At 36.3% G+C, this 17,084-nt stretch overlaps 1 protein-coding gene across 1 annotated transcript; it reads right to left on the bottom strand.

Annotated features, from left to right (window-relative positions):
* Positions 1 to 4,006: 4,006 nt before the first annotated feature.
* Positions 4,007 to 13,620, bottom strand: nat16 (N-acetyltransferase 16). The gene is made up of 4 exons (XM_026936060.3): positions 13,433 to 13,620; positions 9,886 to 10,104; positions 9,405 to 9,629; positions 4,007 to 8,442 (listed from the first exon to the last, which is right to left on the bottom strand). Exons 2-4 carry the CDS (start codon positions 10,093 to 10,095, stop codon positions 7,876 to 7,878), a joined length of 1,002 nt encoding a protein of 333 aa, XP_026791861.1. The 5' UTR covers positions 10,096 to 10,104; positions 13,433 to 13,620; the 3' UTR covers positions 4,007 to 7,875.
* Positions 13,621 to 17,084: the final 3,464 nt, after the last annotated feature.

Below are 17,084 nucleotides of genomic sequence, written 5' to 3'. Positions count from 1 at the left end.
GACTGGGATAATATGATGTGCCATTAACCACATACTTTGCTCAATACTGCAGGTTTATGTATCACTAAAAACTGCACCCTCTTTACTCTATGTTCAATATTTTTATTACAAAAATACCTCCAGGGTATTGTATACTTTAAGTATCATGATGTACAATCTCCTCTTTAAAAAGTTTGTTTCTACACATGTTAGATTTCACTACAATGAACTGTTCTTATATTTATATGAAATAACATGCATTTGCATATCACAATTTTTTGGACTATTTCCAGATTTTATATATTACTTTGAATTAATTTCATAGTTTTTGACAAAAGCATAGATGTAAAGTGCAAACAATCAATTGTTGCCCTCAAATTTTAGCTGCATTTTGATTAATATATTTGTAGAGCTTCCTGACATAAAGGAAATTTTTACATTCCTAAACTGTATGTCTAAAAGAGAGAAAAAAAAAGGAAACTAGTATGTTTGAATGAATTATATAAAAAAATTATTCTGGATGAACTACACCAAATAGATGCTAGCATCTATAATGCATTAGGGTCGCATTAGGCATTATGGTTAATTTATAAAACATGCAAATTATTGTGGCTAGTGGAATGCTGACAAAGTGATCTTGTTATCTATTTTTTCAATGTATATAAAGTGAAGCTTTATATTCTGACATTCTCTTTTTTAACACCTTGCATAAACAAACAGATTTTAACATATGTAAAATAAAAGAAAAAAAAATCTAAAAACGAGCTAGAGTCTATCATTCAAATTCTAGAATTTGTTATCCTGTACATAATTTTCACTTACATGACAAAATCAACAGCAACTTAATGTTTTTAATTTATCATAACATGTCAAGTCTAAGTTATAAACTGCTGCTGTATCTTATATCTATGTGTATCTCTAGGATTAATATTGTTTATAAAATTCAAACATTCCTAAACCACTGAGCATGTTACAGAAAGAGAGGTTCAGATGCAAACAAGGACAGAGCTATACAATATTAATATAATGCAAATAGACAAAAACCAGAAAATTTTAACTAATATCTCTACCTTTGCTAGAGTTAACCAATCAGTGTGTAACTGTACAACTTTCAAAATATAGTATGGCTAGGTTCACACAAAAACCATATTGTGTGTCAGTGAATATGTGTGTGTGTGTGTGTGTGTGTCATTTCACGTGAGCAAGAAATTCCTTGAATTTATCTCTAGAATTAAAATGGAGATTTAAGTACCTACAGACTATTTTGCTTAATGTAAACCTAGCCACGTGTTCTAGGACAGCCCCAATTACCACCCCGCACCCCTATCCCCAACTCAAACAACACATGCCAATGATTTCTCAGGGATTGATTTTTTTAAACATGTATTTTAAATAGTTTTGTCACAAAATTAAAAAGAAAAAAAATTTAATCTCACAAAAATTGAAAAAAAAAATCCATTCATTTTTAATCACGGCTTAAGAATAAGCAGTCTTATTGGGTCATAGAAAAGTATTGTTTAAAAATTAGATCACATTGCCTGTGCATTGGCATTGGAACAGTTCACCCCCTTGATTAACAATAATGCTTTAGGTTTTCCACTGGAAATCTCACCTGGATCTATTTGAACTGTATCACTACCTAATTTCTTTATTTAAATCTTATTTTCTTTGAGTAGCAATACACTGAATATAATTTGTGTATCCCTGTACAATGGGGAGATTTTTTGGGGGGGAAAACTAAGCTGTTACTGCTGCATCAAGGGAATGAGTTACATATACACACACTTAAACTCCTACTTTACAGAGGTAAATAAGAATCATACCTATACTTATAGGAGTTTGTATGTTTATCACCTCCAAACCCGGCTGTACATAGACAGGTACAGATTCATTAACCCAGACTATGGTCATTTAGTTGGACCTAATAAGTAATAAGAATATCAGTAAACACTGGCATTATTATGGTAATGACCATGTCTGCGAAAACTCTTTGTGTTTCAAGTAATGTCATCTATCTCTGTGAGGCACATCAACCATTTTTACTTTACGTGGGGATCTATACTAATTGCTCTTAAACAGAGCAGATTAGTGAAAGGACCCTATAGGGTCCATGGTAAACTTAGGAGCACCCTTGACTTAAGTTTTAAACTGAAGCCTTTGGTATGAACTCATACAAGTTAGGACAATCCAATGTTGTTTTGGAAACACACACCTAATACAAATGTTCTTAGATGTGATGTGTACAATTAAAACATTATGGTGTCTTTAGAGGAACCACCTGAGGAAATTTCTGGACCACTGAATGACCATGACTGGTACAGTAAGTTACATTAAAGTATTACTCACACAGTTTCTTGTGCTTTGGATGCTTGTATCCTAAATATCAAGACTAATTAAGAAAAAAAAAGGACAGGACTTTTTAGCATTTAGTTGTGCAGCTGCAGGATTAAGGTATAATATAATACGGTTGTACAGTAGAACACTAAAATCACAGACATGAGCATCCAGTTGCAGATTACTTAAACGTTACAGGAAAATAAGTAGATGGAACTTCATTACACAGTACTTTTGTTACTTCAGGTGTATCCAATCTTACCCGCAAAAGGTCTGTGTCGCTACAGGTGTTACTCCTGCTTGGTTAGAACAAAAAACTTCAGCCACAGCAGCCCTTTGCAGAAATGACTGGACACCCTTGTGTTACTTGTTGAAATAATATTTGCATGGTGTTATGTTTTTACATAGTTCATTCAACCTCTCATTCTCACTCCAATTTCACACCTGATTCCATCTGTTAACTGTTATACCTCTTCTTTTAAACATATAAAACCATAATGTTCCAAGACATTGTAAAGGAGTCAGACAATTAAAAGAATAGGGTGCCAAAATCATCCAAGGAGATAATATAGCTCATTAGCATAACAAGGCTGGCTGTCTACCCCCCTTTTGACCTCACTTGGTCACTTTTTCCATTCAAGTTTCCAGAGTGAAGGTTTAGGTGTAAGGCAACGCACCTCCACCCTGAACAAGATCTACTTCAGCAAGGTGACACTGCAAAGGACTCAGCAGATCCTGTTTCACTCTGTCTTAGACACAAGATCGGGTAATCTAAGCTCTTGGGATCTTATTTGTTACCTCTTTCTAAGCTCTCCTACTGATTTGTTAAAATAACAATTAATGTCTCAAAGATAGTCCCAAACTGTGGACTATCTTTGTCCACAGGGAACTGTGGACTATGAATACATTCTGTTTTTTCTATGAACTACTGACCAGTGACTTGCTTATGCTGACTTCACTGTACTATAGCTGTCTTTTTGTAACATGATATCCGTCATACATCCTATCCTGACCATCTGCCCACTGCATTACCCTTTTATGCCTTTCACCTCAGTCTGTAACCTTTCTTTTTTCTGGCCTAGCAAAAGAAAGTGAATAGTCTTTTTGTGAGTGATGGTTTCACTTCATACACCTCACAGGTGTCACTTCAATGCCAGTTAGCAAAATTCCTATAACACTGATAGAACATGCTTATAAGTCACCCTTAGCTATTCTCACTGCTATTCATTTTATTTGATCAAATATGAGGGGGGTTGGTGATAATAATAAAAAAGAAAAAGGAAAAGAAAAATACCCATACGAATACCATTACACCCTTAAAATCATACAGATATTCATAACATTTCAAGTAACCATCTTAATATTGGCTGTTGGAACACTGTTATGAATAGTGTTTGTGATATACATTCAAGTACAGAAAAAGAAAACCACACACTTAAAATCCATATCGTTAGTTCGGATACCAATGCTTTGTCTCATTGTCTTAAATAGAGCAGCACAGATATTTCAGTGGAGCTTAAGTGGTGCTGTTTTCTTCTTTACTCATACATTACTTTGACATTTACCAGCACCTCAAAAAAAAAAAAAAAAAAAAAAAAAAACACTGTACGTGTAGTTTTATAACATAAGTGAACTGGCTTGTCTGTCATGAGTCAATGCCAAGTACAATAAAGAAAATGTACAATGTCAGAAATTTGTTTTAAAAAAGGTACTCATAAGAACACTTTACTCCATATGCAACAAGAACATAGTTACCCATTCTCTAGATCAGTCTCTAGATCAGTTTCTAGATCTCAAACATTTTCAGCCAGGGACCCCTTTTGGCTATTTATTGGAGCCATAGGGATTTTTATTCTCAAACTTTCCTAGATGCACAAAATATATTTTTATTAAAATTGTCATTAGATTTGACAAAAGTAGACATTATTTACAGAATAAAGAGGATGATAACTAAACCAACTCAGATATATATTTAATAACTCTGATAATGATGGGTTGTTATTTTCACCACTATAACAAAATATAAAAACAACAACCCCCCTGGCTGTGGTTCACCGACCCATTTTGTGCATTTAGTGCATTTTGAAAACTATGGTTCGAGATAATCAAAGTCTTCACTAAAAGGATGTGTCCTTAAAAAGGATTACAGTCTTCAACATGTCTAAATCATGAGAATGAATACAAGGGGAAAATATTATTTTTCAAATATGTTCAAATGTTGTCCATCTTAATGGACAGTAATTGTGTATAGTCTGTAAGGTTTTACAAGCTTTGCGGTTAACATACTTCCAATTGTGCCCAGTGGCCATAAAGCACTGCTTTACTATAAATTAGGAATGAAATGGTTACTGTTTTTCCTATTAAAGCACACAACCCACACACTGTAACTGGCCAACATATTTCTTGAAGACAATCTATTTTCCATTATGTTACCTTAGTAAATGAAGACATGCTATCAAATCAAAATACAGACTGGTAATCAGCCCTAATCAGAATTTGAACTTAAACACTATTTTTCTTTTTGTTTTGTTTTTTTTTTAAGCATGCTTCAGTTTCTTATCAGAAATCTGTAGTAGAAACAATACTTTATTTATTCCAGGTTGCTTCTGATCTCTTTTTTGGTCTGCATGTTTATAGACTTGTTACGACATACTGTATACATTTAGCAAGTTGACAGTAATTTAAGCATTTAAATACATCCTGATTAGGGCTTCATAAATGGTTATATTGTTAATGATTAATCAAGAGAAACTGCTTAACAAGTGTCTAAATCTGACACAGAGTTTCTGTATAACTAGATGTAGCATGAAATGTGGATAAATGTTTAGAAGCATGCTTTTCCTTTGATGGTCCCTCTTGATTTATCATAGCAATTATAAACTCAGAAACTTGAATAGTTAGATTAAATCAGACTACATTTCTGATACATTTCTGATACAAGAATCAGATTAGGATGGGCCAGGTGTTTGAGACATTTGACGGATTGTGCATATTAGACATGAGAGTCCAAGTGAAGGTGGAGAAGAAAACTTCTTTTCCTCATTGGGTGTACACTGCTTTAAAAAACAAAAACCCTAAGACCATCAAGACAAATCATACTGAAAAGTTATTGAAAACATTTTAACCTTAAAGGAACATTGTGTTGATTGGTATATTACAGCAACATGATCTCACAGGAACTTAATATTAATTCTTAAGAACCAACTCAAATGAAAAATTACAAATGGTTCAGATTAGACCAAGTTGCAGGTTTAGTGGTGATTGCATTTTGTATAACTACATTTATATGGAATACAGGGAAACTTCACTTGCTTGAATTTCTATGGGTTTTTTTCATGAGAGTTGGTTGTTAAGATGGTATAAAGTTCAGCGTCACTTTAGCAATTTCTGCAATTTTCCAGCAGAACTATCTGATTATGTGTGATATTATAGCACATGGGTTTGGAATCTCATTTATGTTCATTACATAACTTTTACAGTCAACAAAAAACATGTTCATTGACAGAATGGCCAGTATGGATATTATGGTTGGTTTTACATGCTCAAATAACAACCATTTACTTTCAAAATTTGGTAACCAGGGTTGAGTTTCCCCAAAAGCATCATAGCACAAAGATCATCATTAAATGGTAGCGCAAGCATTACATTGAACACTTTCTCTCAGTTAAGATGATCTTAACTTCACAATGCTTTTGGAAAACTCAGTAGACATGTTGGCAGAACTGGTATGCAGGTAGAGAGGATTGTATAATTGTATATAATTGCTTGTGCAGACTGTGGACCTTTAGTGCTTGTTTGGATGTTTTGGATCAGTTGGAGAATGGCAAAAGACCTTCCTTTGCTTGGTTTCTGTTGGTTTTCATCAATTTTCTGTGTTTCTTCTCAATTACAGGGCCAGTGAGAGGCTTAGTTCTGTGGTGCACTATATGCTATTTATAAAGACTCAGCAGTCGTTCCTCCAAACTCTTCCAGTGACAGATGGAGTAGAATTTGGGTTTGTGACTGTCCCTGTTTTTTCAGTGTCCTGTGTACTCATTGAGGCTTCAAATATGGGAAATGCTGGTAAATGTTTCTCAGTTGTTAAATTGCTGAAGAAAATGTCTTCATTCTCTAAAACATTTCTGTTGAAACTGAAAATGGATGTCAATTTCTGGATTACCAATGCAATTGTTTTCTGCAAAATAAGTTTAATATTCTAGTTGTGTCCTGATAAGAGGGCTGAATCCACTGAGGCAGTAAGTGATCTAATTTTGGAATGAGCTGTTGCAATCACTAGTAGATAACAACAAGGGTACAAAAAATGATTTGTGCGTTATCAAATCTCTGGTTTTCATATCTCAAGATCAATATCAAGCATTTTGATGGACAAAAATATGAGGCTCTTCATATGTATTCAAAAAAAGTGCTTATGAGATCCTCTCAAATGGATTGCTAACAAAACCCCATTAACAGTGACAGTGTGTCTTAATTGTAATGATTATGTCTAGTCCTAAATGCTACTATTTCCTGTTGTCTTAATCAAAATCTGTCAGTTAAATGAGAATTACATAAATAAACTGTTTTAGCTGCTTAACTAAATCCTTTTGTTGCATGATAAATAATTAACAATAATTAACAAAAATATTAACATATTAACCAAAACCCAAACTCATCAGCTACATCTCATTATTTGTTTTTAATTATAACACATATGACCAAAAAGGTGTACTAGCATAGCTGTATTGAATACAGTAGTAGTGTACTGAATACACTACATCTGTATTACAACTTGGTTTTATAACTTATAAACTTCATATTGCAGCTGTCAACTGTATAGTTGCTAGTAAATAAGGTTCAGTGCATAAAATAAGGACTTATGACCACTAAAATTATGACCAATCTTCTCTGGCTGACATATTTTGCATGTCATTACAGTAAATGCCAGTAACCTAGCAGAAAAGGGTTTTTATACGTTAGATAAACTTGGTTTTCCTAGTGTAAATGCCACTTCAAAAATTTGAGTAACAGAAATATTTCTATATTTCATTATGGGTATTATAAGAGTAATAAAAAAATTACCATTAGCAGCTACTGTACAACATTCAGACAAAACAGTCTCTAAAGCAAACATCTCACTATCTATAGTGAGATATTACATTTAGATTATCATAAAGTGCCTAAAGATTGTGCAGTCTTATTTGCAACTCAGCATGTGTTAATTCACACACACACATACACACACTGTACTGCATTCTAGAATATGGTCAATATCCTAACAAATTTTCTTGTTGCATATTTATTCTATTTAACAAATTGTTGCTCTCATTTTTTTTGCAGTGATGAGGCCTTATTAAAATCTCAAAAACTCAAACTAACTTAAACTAACTTCATTTCTAAAAGGACATTTTAATTCTTAGTTTGTCTATATATGTAGGATAAAGGTTTTGTTCTGGGGCAAAATATGAAAGGAAACCATTTGAGTGATGTCAAAGCTCTTCTAGTTTCTAATGTTGGGCCTCCACGTGTGGAGGGGTGAGGGGTGTCTCAAGCCCCTAACTTGTATCTGAGGAGGGCTTCCTCTTGCTACACAAGGTCGGATTCAACTACACACTGCTCTGTGTATTCCTTCACCAGCTCCACTTTCAAGGTCTCCCTGAAGAAATCAGCCATGGGCTTCCACAGTGGTGGGTCCAGGAAAACCTGGCACATCACATGGCCCTTCAGTGTGCTAGTGTGGCGCCTCAGGTGACATAGGAGCTGCTGCACAGCCAGAGCCAGATCTTTGCCAAACATGTCAATGTTGAGGTAGTACCAGTCGTCACCAATAGGTATACGAAAGGGGAAAGTGCACAGGCTGGCCATAGATGGGCAACAAGTGTCATCGACCATCCAATCGATGTCTTTCTTCAACAGGATCTCCATGTTGCTTTGCATGGGCTTGAAGGGCTGCCAGTCTTGCACAATGGTGCCATTGGGTAGTACATCCTGCATTGCCTCACTGCTCAAAAAAAGCTGGTGGACATCTGCAGCCTCTAACCTCACTGGGGTGCTGGAAGGAGCAAGGCCATCTCCTTCAATACCCACATTAAGCCCAAGATCATTCAGGCGTAACTTTAAGTCTTCAGCACGGAAGCGTACCAGCAGGATTCCCTTTAAACAGGAGTTTCATGATGGTGTGAGAGAATGTACAGTACAGTATGACTGGATCAGCACTGTCTACTACTCATCACTCTGTACCACCAAATTTAATTAAGGAATTAAAGCATTTACATAATGAAAAAAAAATGTTTGAGACTATATACAGATGCAAAATTTTATTTTAAAAAAAAAAGCCTATGCTACAATGTATTGTGAGATTGTACATGTGCATTTTAGTCATTACTGCAAACAACAACTTGCAAACATTCTTTGTAACCTATCATGCTTTCACACTCAAAAACTGCTTAGTAGCACACATTCTTTGATTTTCATCAGTTTTCATCAGTTATCTGTATTATTCTATCTATGCTGCATCACACCATGTGTACCACACTTTGTCTGTTTTCCCACAGCATTTGTTTAAATGTGAGATGATTGAGCATACTCATAGTAGAATCAACTTTACACTAGACTCAGTAACCATACTGCTTTAGTGCTACTTGCAATACGCTCCTATGTTAAGCAGTGACTTTTAAGATTTTTATACTAGGTGTGCACAGCTGGCAGAGGCACTGTGCACCAAGCTTATTTTTACACGCTGTGTCTATGTTTTGTTGCTTGCCCTGAGTGGTACATTAGTGGTTTCTTACTGTCATAATCAAAACTGTACAAGGGTGACATTTTTGCAGCAGCAGTGGCCCAAGCAGTTGGTCATAATTTCCAGCTTTGTTAACATTCAGCCTTTTTAGGTATGTTTGAACAATGTGACAGTCAATACACTATATTTACTTACCCATTGCAAGAAAGCACAGAAAGGAATGTTTGATAATAGGCTCCCTTAATATAAAATGTATTTGATAAAGTTGCTAAATTTACAAAATAAATTGGTTAAATAAATGTTCATTCAATCAGTTACTGTGTTATCATGATCTATCACTGCTGTCACTTACTTGAGTACTCATGTTCACCCCTACCTGTTTAGTGATGAGCCTGTACTTCTGGAAGTCCTTGGGCCCCAGCTGGTCATCTCTGGTCAGTCTGCTCACTTTAACTTCAGGATACTTGGACTTAACAAGCTGAGAGCAGAAGCGGAGCAGCACCCGCGCAACTCCTTTGCCCCTCTCCTGAGGGGCCACACGGAGCCCTTCCACCAGCATAGTTTCTCCATCGTCAATAACACATACTGACTCAAGTGCAATCTGGAAAATGCAAGATATGGCTGTTTATACAAGTACTAAAAGTCAGTATATCCTGTTCTGGTTTGCATTTACAGCAGCAGAAACCATGTGTCTTGAATATCTCAAAAACAAGTTAAAGATAGCTAAGTACCAATCGTATTCTTCAATATTGTTCATTTTACGTGCTTACTTTCCAGAATAAGTATACAAATAACAATTACCAAGCAATGCCTAATAATACATGTAATTATGTATAAATAATTGTAGATATTCTTACCACTTTGCCTTGTTTGCGAGCAAGAATGACAGTACGGTTTGTCTCCTGCAACCAGGCCTGATAGCGGGTGGGAAGGTAGTCTAGACCACCATAGATATCCTGGCTTATGGCCATGATGTCATCAAAGTCTTCCTCGGTAGCCACAGTGAACTGTAGTCCGGTATGAGGTGGCACCTCAGGGAGGCAAGTCAGGCTGTTCTCAATCTTCATTGTTTATTGCTGGCAGTGGAGCAGGAAAGAAATATTGTTCATTTGTTTTCTATTCCTGTTATCTATTCCTAGTCTTTATTTACCAGTTGTGTCTTTTGTGCGATTAAATGTATCTATTTAACATATAGCTACTGTATATATTAAGTGTATGTACTTAACATTAAGCCTAATTCATGGCACTTGGTTTTTGAGAAGATCCCTCAGAACAGCTTAACCACAAGAAAACTTTCACACGCAAGTGATCAGCACTATAGTATCAGCCCAGAAATGATCACTGCTTCATGTCAAGTCTGCCTACTGTTAAATGACATGGTGATAAATAATAAATTGGCATAATTGCTGGCAACTCTCAACCAAATTCATCCTGCCCTACTTCAGTGTCTATCCCTCTGGGTTTTTAATCCATTGCTGAAATATGAGAAACAATCATCAGTGTGTTGTCTTAGTCTATTAAATATCACTGTGGGGTCATGGTAGTCTACTTATTTCTGAGCTTGTGTTGGGAATACTGCCTCTGAAAGCATTCTTGGGCAGCTTATTTGGGTGCTTAACAATAACGTCACGTAACAAAAATTCCATTAGCGATTTGTTCACAGACAGTCAGACAACATGGTATGATTTCCATCCAATACAAATGGAAGGGCAGACGAAAGACTATTTGCCCTTGAATTTATATTGGATAGTGGTTATTTAACTGATAATATGTTTGTACATTCATTGGCTTGCTTGCTGTCTATTTAGTTTATTGTGGCATAACTAATGTGTTATCACTTTTTCCACTATATGTAATCCTTGGTAACCCCAAAATAATTTAGCCCAAACAATACAAGGGCATCAAAAAACAACACTTATATCCAATTCTATAGGAGTAAAACTGAATATTGGCTTGACCACCATAATATGCTAAAGCACAGATGTTGTTAGGGGGGATATTCAACCAAGAATACATAGCATATCAACTGCCAATGCTGTAAGGGTTGAATCACATTAGAATATTTATTATCCTGGGTATAAAAGATTTCTATAGATTTTTAGGTTTATAGATAACCAACAGGATATTTCTTTCTACTTACAGCTAAATAACTAGTTGAAGACTCCAGCTAAAGACTCCACACCAATTATTTATTCCAGTAAAGGTCAATGGCTGGCATAAAAAATAATTTAAAAAATCTCTGTCATATAAGGTAACAGTAACAGATAAATATAGAATGTTTTAAGTCCAAAACCCACCAACAGAAACGTTAGTACATTTTGTTGTCATGAATTACGCACCAGTGCAAACCCAAACTTTCATATACTGTACATGTTGTAAACCAAACAAATTTGAACGGAGTTGTAAAAATATCTATTTTAAAAATGCCTGCCTTCTAAGGTATTACTCAATGGCATAGTCAGGAATTAATTTCGGGGGAGAATATACTAAATATAAGTCACCATGTGATCTGTACAATTAAACTGATAAGTGTGACACTTGTGAAAATTAGATTTTATCTTTTTAAAAATATTGTGTTATAAATAATTTCCATCCAGGAACAAGCATTTTGAACTGAAAAATATTATGGGTGGGGGTATCCACGGGGCTATGCCACGGGTATCACTCACTAATAAAATCAGGCTGGGAATGTTTTCTACTACCCTCTCCCTGCATGTTTTTTTTTTTCTCTTTTTTTTAAAAAAAAATTCTTATTGCACGTTGTTATGTCCTGTCAGCACTGCATATGTGGGTTCATTTTCATCTCACTGTATACTTTACATTGTATATGGTTGAGATGACAGTAAAGAGTTACTTGACTTGGCTTGACTTGAATTGAAAGAATAATTAGATGCTCGCTTATTGATGATTAACTGTATACATTATGACCTGATCATCTGAATGACTTTGCGGTAATTTTGGATGCATCGACACTGGCCAAGCATTGCAGAGGGGCAGTAAATCGGTCACTGCAGCATTTTGACTTCATCAGCATTAATCACTGAGTCTATGTCTTTTCAATACAGGATAACACAGGTATTTCTTTGTGGGAATATGAAAAGACTCCTACAGATACCTAGTTACCCTGTTTTGGGTTTTGTCCTTTAGAAAGGTTATAACAAAAGCAAAGAACATTTATTTCTCAACAAGACTGATAATTATTTACAATATCTTTACAATTATTCACATAACAACTGCTAAAAGGCCCATATAAAAAAACTGCCATTTCTCTCTCTCTCTCTCTCTCTCTCTCATTATCATATCATCAATTTTTAAAAAAAAAAAAAAATCAATAGCAAAAACATACTGAAGATAAATAACCTAACAAGCTTGCATGCAGGATCTTGATCAAAATAATGCAAGACAGTTTAAGAGTACAGTTAACACGATTATGCACATGATATCTGACATACATGCTCATACAGCCCACTGTGCCCCATCCCCCAACAGCTCTCTTTCTCTCTCTTTCTCACACACACACACACACACACACAGAGAGAGAGAGAGAGAGAGAGAGAAAGAGAGAGAAGACAATCCAACATAATATTGTTCATAGAATTTGTTTTTAATTCTATTCAAGGCCCCTGTTTGGTCTCAGAAAAGCGCACATACTGACAGTGACATCAACGCCATTTCTTCATATCTTCATATCTCATCTTAAATAATCCCGTGAAGTAAAGCTTCCAGATTTATTAAACTGTGCTGGCTGAGCAGAATCCGAGAATAGTGGCAGAAACCGATATGCGTTCTGTCACGAGCTACTCAACAGAAACAGCTGCTCAGGACTCAATGACCGGTGCAATATTATCCTTTCAAAAATGATTCTGTTTACTGATTAAAGCTAGATAGATGAGAGTTGCGTTTGTAGACTTTATTTCTTTAATTATACGGATTTCTTTAATTAGACATTCGCGTTACTCATGGCTACGACAGACACAAAGTGAACTGGTACATTAATCATTGGGGAAAACCACAAAAGTCAAACCCCCAAGGCTTCTCCCACGATCTGCGATACAGGCATCATTCACACACATACATCAAGCTTAAACTTGACATGTTAGCCATCTCCTTCCAGTCCCGGTAAAATTCCACACAAAATGGCCGTTGGGGGTAGTGGGGGGAGGGGGGATTACGGAGAAAATCAAATGTATTAAATACTCCTGTGAAGACTGAAAACGTAAACCTAAACACAACCGGACAACTTTTTTTTTTTTTTTTTTTTTTTTTTTTTTTTGACGCACTGTTTGTCAGAAATCCAAATTTAGCGGTTTTATGATTTGTCCTTTGATGTGCTGTAGGACATCACTGTGGATGTCATTGTGAAAAAAAGGATGCGAGAGAAATTGTTAACGGAATTTTACTCACCTTGAAAGGCGCCTGGAGGGCGTTTGCAGTTCTTGCAGGATCGCAGGGATGAAAACGGGCCTCTGACAGACACGCAGGTGCTGTATAAATGCAGGTTTAAAATGCCCCTCAGCTGCAGAGATAATTTTAAACCGGCTCTGCACTGGCTCTCAGTATGTCACTTTAGACCACTCCCACCACCCCTATACTCTATACAGTCAGAGAAACGTAATCCATCCAGTATCATTCAGTCTCTCTCTCTCTCTCTCTCTCTCTCTCTCTCTCGCTCGCTCGCTCGCTCTCTGTGTGTGTGTTCATGGGGATGCTGCAGATCACGGAAAGCCTTTTCAGAACGTTATTTCCGGTTTCCATGAGGAATTCGGTATTTTTATTTTTTTATGTAATTATGTAATTTATGTAATTACATTTCAAGTTTAGCTTCAATATATATTCAAGTAATGTAATATAGGAAACATTAAGCAAATTAAGCAAAGTTTACTGAGAGCATACTAAATATTATAATACTAATTAAGATTAAATATAGGTATATAGGGTACTGACAAGTACACTATATGGCCAAAAGTTTGTGGACACCTGACCCTCACACCGTGGGCCTGCACCAAACTATTGCCACAAAGTTGCAAATGAAGTTGCACAAAGCACACGATTGTATAAACTGTCTGTGTATGCTGTAGCTTTAACATTTTTCTTTACTGGAACTAAGGGCCCCAAACATGTTTCAGTTTTCTTCACTCTGATTCTCCCCCTCGAAATAAGAGAAATACAATAACATGTTGCTATACAAGACAGATGATTTTACACTGGGGATCCCACCAACAGGATTGCGGAATTATATTTTGTATAATGTCCACAATCTGGATGTTCCAGTAAGTCCATAAACAACCTCCAGTTAGTCCAGAAGGTAGCGACCAGAATCCTTACTAGAACAAGAAGATATGACTACATCACCCCTATCTTATCCACACTGCATTGGCTCCCAGTAAAATTTCGTATTGATTATAAAATACTGCTATTGACCTATAAAGCACTGAATAACCTTGCACCACAGTACCTGAGTGAACTTCGAGTCTTTTATGATCCACCATGCCTACTTTGAACAAAAGGTGCAGACTCTTTGTTGGTACCTTGAATAATAAGCAGGGGGCAGAGATTTATCTTGCACAGTCCCAGAGTTATGGAACAGCCTTCCAATTAGTGGTCGGGACTCAGATGTAGTCTCAGTGTTTAAGTCCAGGCTGAAAACATATTTGATTAGTCAAGCCTTAATATTTTTTTCTTAGGTAAAGGTGCAGATCTGGAGGGTTCATGGGCATAGAGATGGGATTTAATGAGTTCACAAGTTCACTCAGGTTTGTTGACAGTGGAGTGGCTGGCCAGTGGTTCGATACAGTAGAGTCGAAAAAGAGAAATTAGTTATAATCTTATTTATAATCCTGTAATATAAGCAAAAGGTGTTTTAATAAAGAATTAGTTAAGGGGTGTCCAGGTTATTGTTTTTTTTCCCCCTTAAACATTTCTTTGTTTTTTACTTGAATTCTGTTGGTTGCTATATCCTATTAAAGATGGGAAAAGGTCTGACATTATTTATCTTGGTTTCATTTTCACATTACAAAAACCTGACATTTTAACAGCGATGTGTAGACCTTTTGATCCACTGTAGCAGTGACAGTGGGAAAAACCTGAACGCATTCTGGCCCATTGCCATTGTTTCTGTCCTGTCTGTGAACGCTACATGGTGATTGTCTCTATTTACATACAGATGAACATCAGTGGTTCAGTGATTAAGGTTTGGGCTGCTGATCAGAAGGTCAGCAGTTCTAGCCCCAGCACTGCCAAGCTACCCCTTTCAGGTTCTTGAGCAAGGCCCTTAACCCTCTGCTCCTGGTGTGCTGAATCATGGCTGTGTGGAATGTTTGATTATGTTCATTTTAGTTTTACCCAAATCAGTATGATCATGATGACTTGCATCTATTTTTATGTCATCATCATGACCCTGTGCTCTGACCTGACAGTCCTGTCAAGCTGGGATATGCAAAGAAATGAATTTCAATGTGCTGCATGTGTATATGTCACAGTAATGTCTTTCATCACAATAATGTCTTTCAAGTTTAATGAATGACATGCAGCAACAAAAATTACATCAGGGTCTGTCTCTAAATGTGAGACAGTTGTACTAAGTTCCACTGAGCTCTGCATTTCACTGAACCATTGCATTGTTGTTAATAGCTCTTGCATTTAGCCCATGCCCACTGCCAGCTCCTCTATTTTGCTTTCCATCACAGTAAAGGCACTCATTCTCTCCTTTCCAAGAGACTGAGCAGTCAAAATCTCTGTTGGCTCCTGTTCTTCCTTTGATCGTGCCCCTGCAGTCTTATGGCCTGCCTGCAACCAGAGGCACCGTTCTGGGGGATGCAGAGTATGCCAGGGCATATGGGCCCACCAGGACGCTAGGGGGACCCAAATCACCACTGTGGAATTATTTTTTAATTGTTTATGTTATTATTAGAATGTTTTAATCTTATATACACGAACACATTTTAATCATTAATAATGTAGTAAAATAAAATTAAAATATGTAAATTATAGAAAGTGATAAGTGAAAGTGAACTCGCACTCCTGTCACAGTGCACATGACGAATAGAGCACAAAGTTGCACGAAGTTATGCAAAGTTGCACAAAGTTGTCCATACCCTTTGAGGAAATGGGCAAGCATGTAATCAAGACGTCTCTAAATTTAATCCTGAAATGCCCTTTTTTTATTGCTGAAAGGTTTAGGACAAGAAGCGTCTCTTTTCCCCTGCAAAATACAGGGTGTCCCAAAAGTGTCCATACATGGGGGAAATTAACACTTTTTATTTTTCAGCAAAGTGTAACTTTATTTCCAAAACTTCCTGTACATGATTTCTTTGTAAACGCACACAGAGTCATCTCTCCCACTCAAGATGAACTCGTGTCACACATCTGGTGTTATGCATGTAATTGCATGTCTTTCACGCGATTACATGCATAACACCAGATGTAAACTATAGTATTGAGTATATTATAGTATATAAAATAAGTATTTTGGAAATTTTTTGGAAGACAGTTTGCTAAAAGGTGTTCATTTCCCCTGTGTACGGAGACGGACACCCTGTATATTACCATGTTTTTTTTTGCCCTCCTGGCCGGTTTGTCTAGATAGTGTATGTAAGACTGGTTAAACTTGCAGCTCTGCAGGGATAAGTTATTCCGTTTGTGTGTTTAGAAGCTTTTATATGTTTGATATTTCTTTATTTTTACTGCCTGCTGCAATGTAATGTCTTCTTGAAAATAGGAAGGAAAATTGTTGCGAAGTATGAAATTTTTGTAATGGTGGGAATGTTTACTCTTGAATAAAAACACACTGAATGATATCGTTGTGCGAGACTCTTGTATGCTATTTGGATTAACGCTATATAAAGTAGCCTATTGTAGTATAGCAGCAAACGAATCTCATTTCTCTAAAAAAATATAAATTATTTTATTTTCTTTTATTAAAAAAAAAATCCCACTGCACTGCACACTGCGCTCCTCTAGCTCTGGGGAAAGAAATAGGGCGCAGTTCTTCCACAGCCCACGAGGGGCGCTTCTCATGCCACAATTATCATTGTACTGCAGTATAGTTAGGGCGTTT

Source organism: Pangasianodon hypophthalmus, chromosome 4 (genome assembly GCF_027358585.1).
Source record: "Pangasianodon hypophthalmus isolate fPanHyp1 chromosome 4, fPanHyp1.pri, whole genome shotgun sequence".
NCBI classification, from domain to species: domain Eukaryota; kingdom Metazoa; phylum Chordata; class Actinopteri; order Siluriformes; family Pangasiidae; genus Pangasianodon; species Pangasianodon hypophthalmus.
The sequence above is the reverse complement of the archived record's forward strand: the minus strand, read 5'-3'. Positions and strand labels throughout refer to the sequence as shown.

Coding starts and splice junctions, on each gene's coding strand:
- nat16 (XM_026936060.3), bottom strand. CDS start 10,095: ATGAAGATTGAGAACAGCCTGACTTGCCTCCCTGAGGTGCCACCTCAT. Junction 9,630..9,885: donor CTCGCAAACAAGGCAAAGTG/GTAAGAATATCT, acceptor TGCATTTTCCAG/ATTGCACTTGAGTCAGTATG. Junction 8,443..9,404: donor ACAGGCTCATCACTAAACAG/GTAGGGGTGAAC, acceptor TCCTGTTTAAAG/GGAATCCTGCTGGTACGCTT.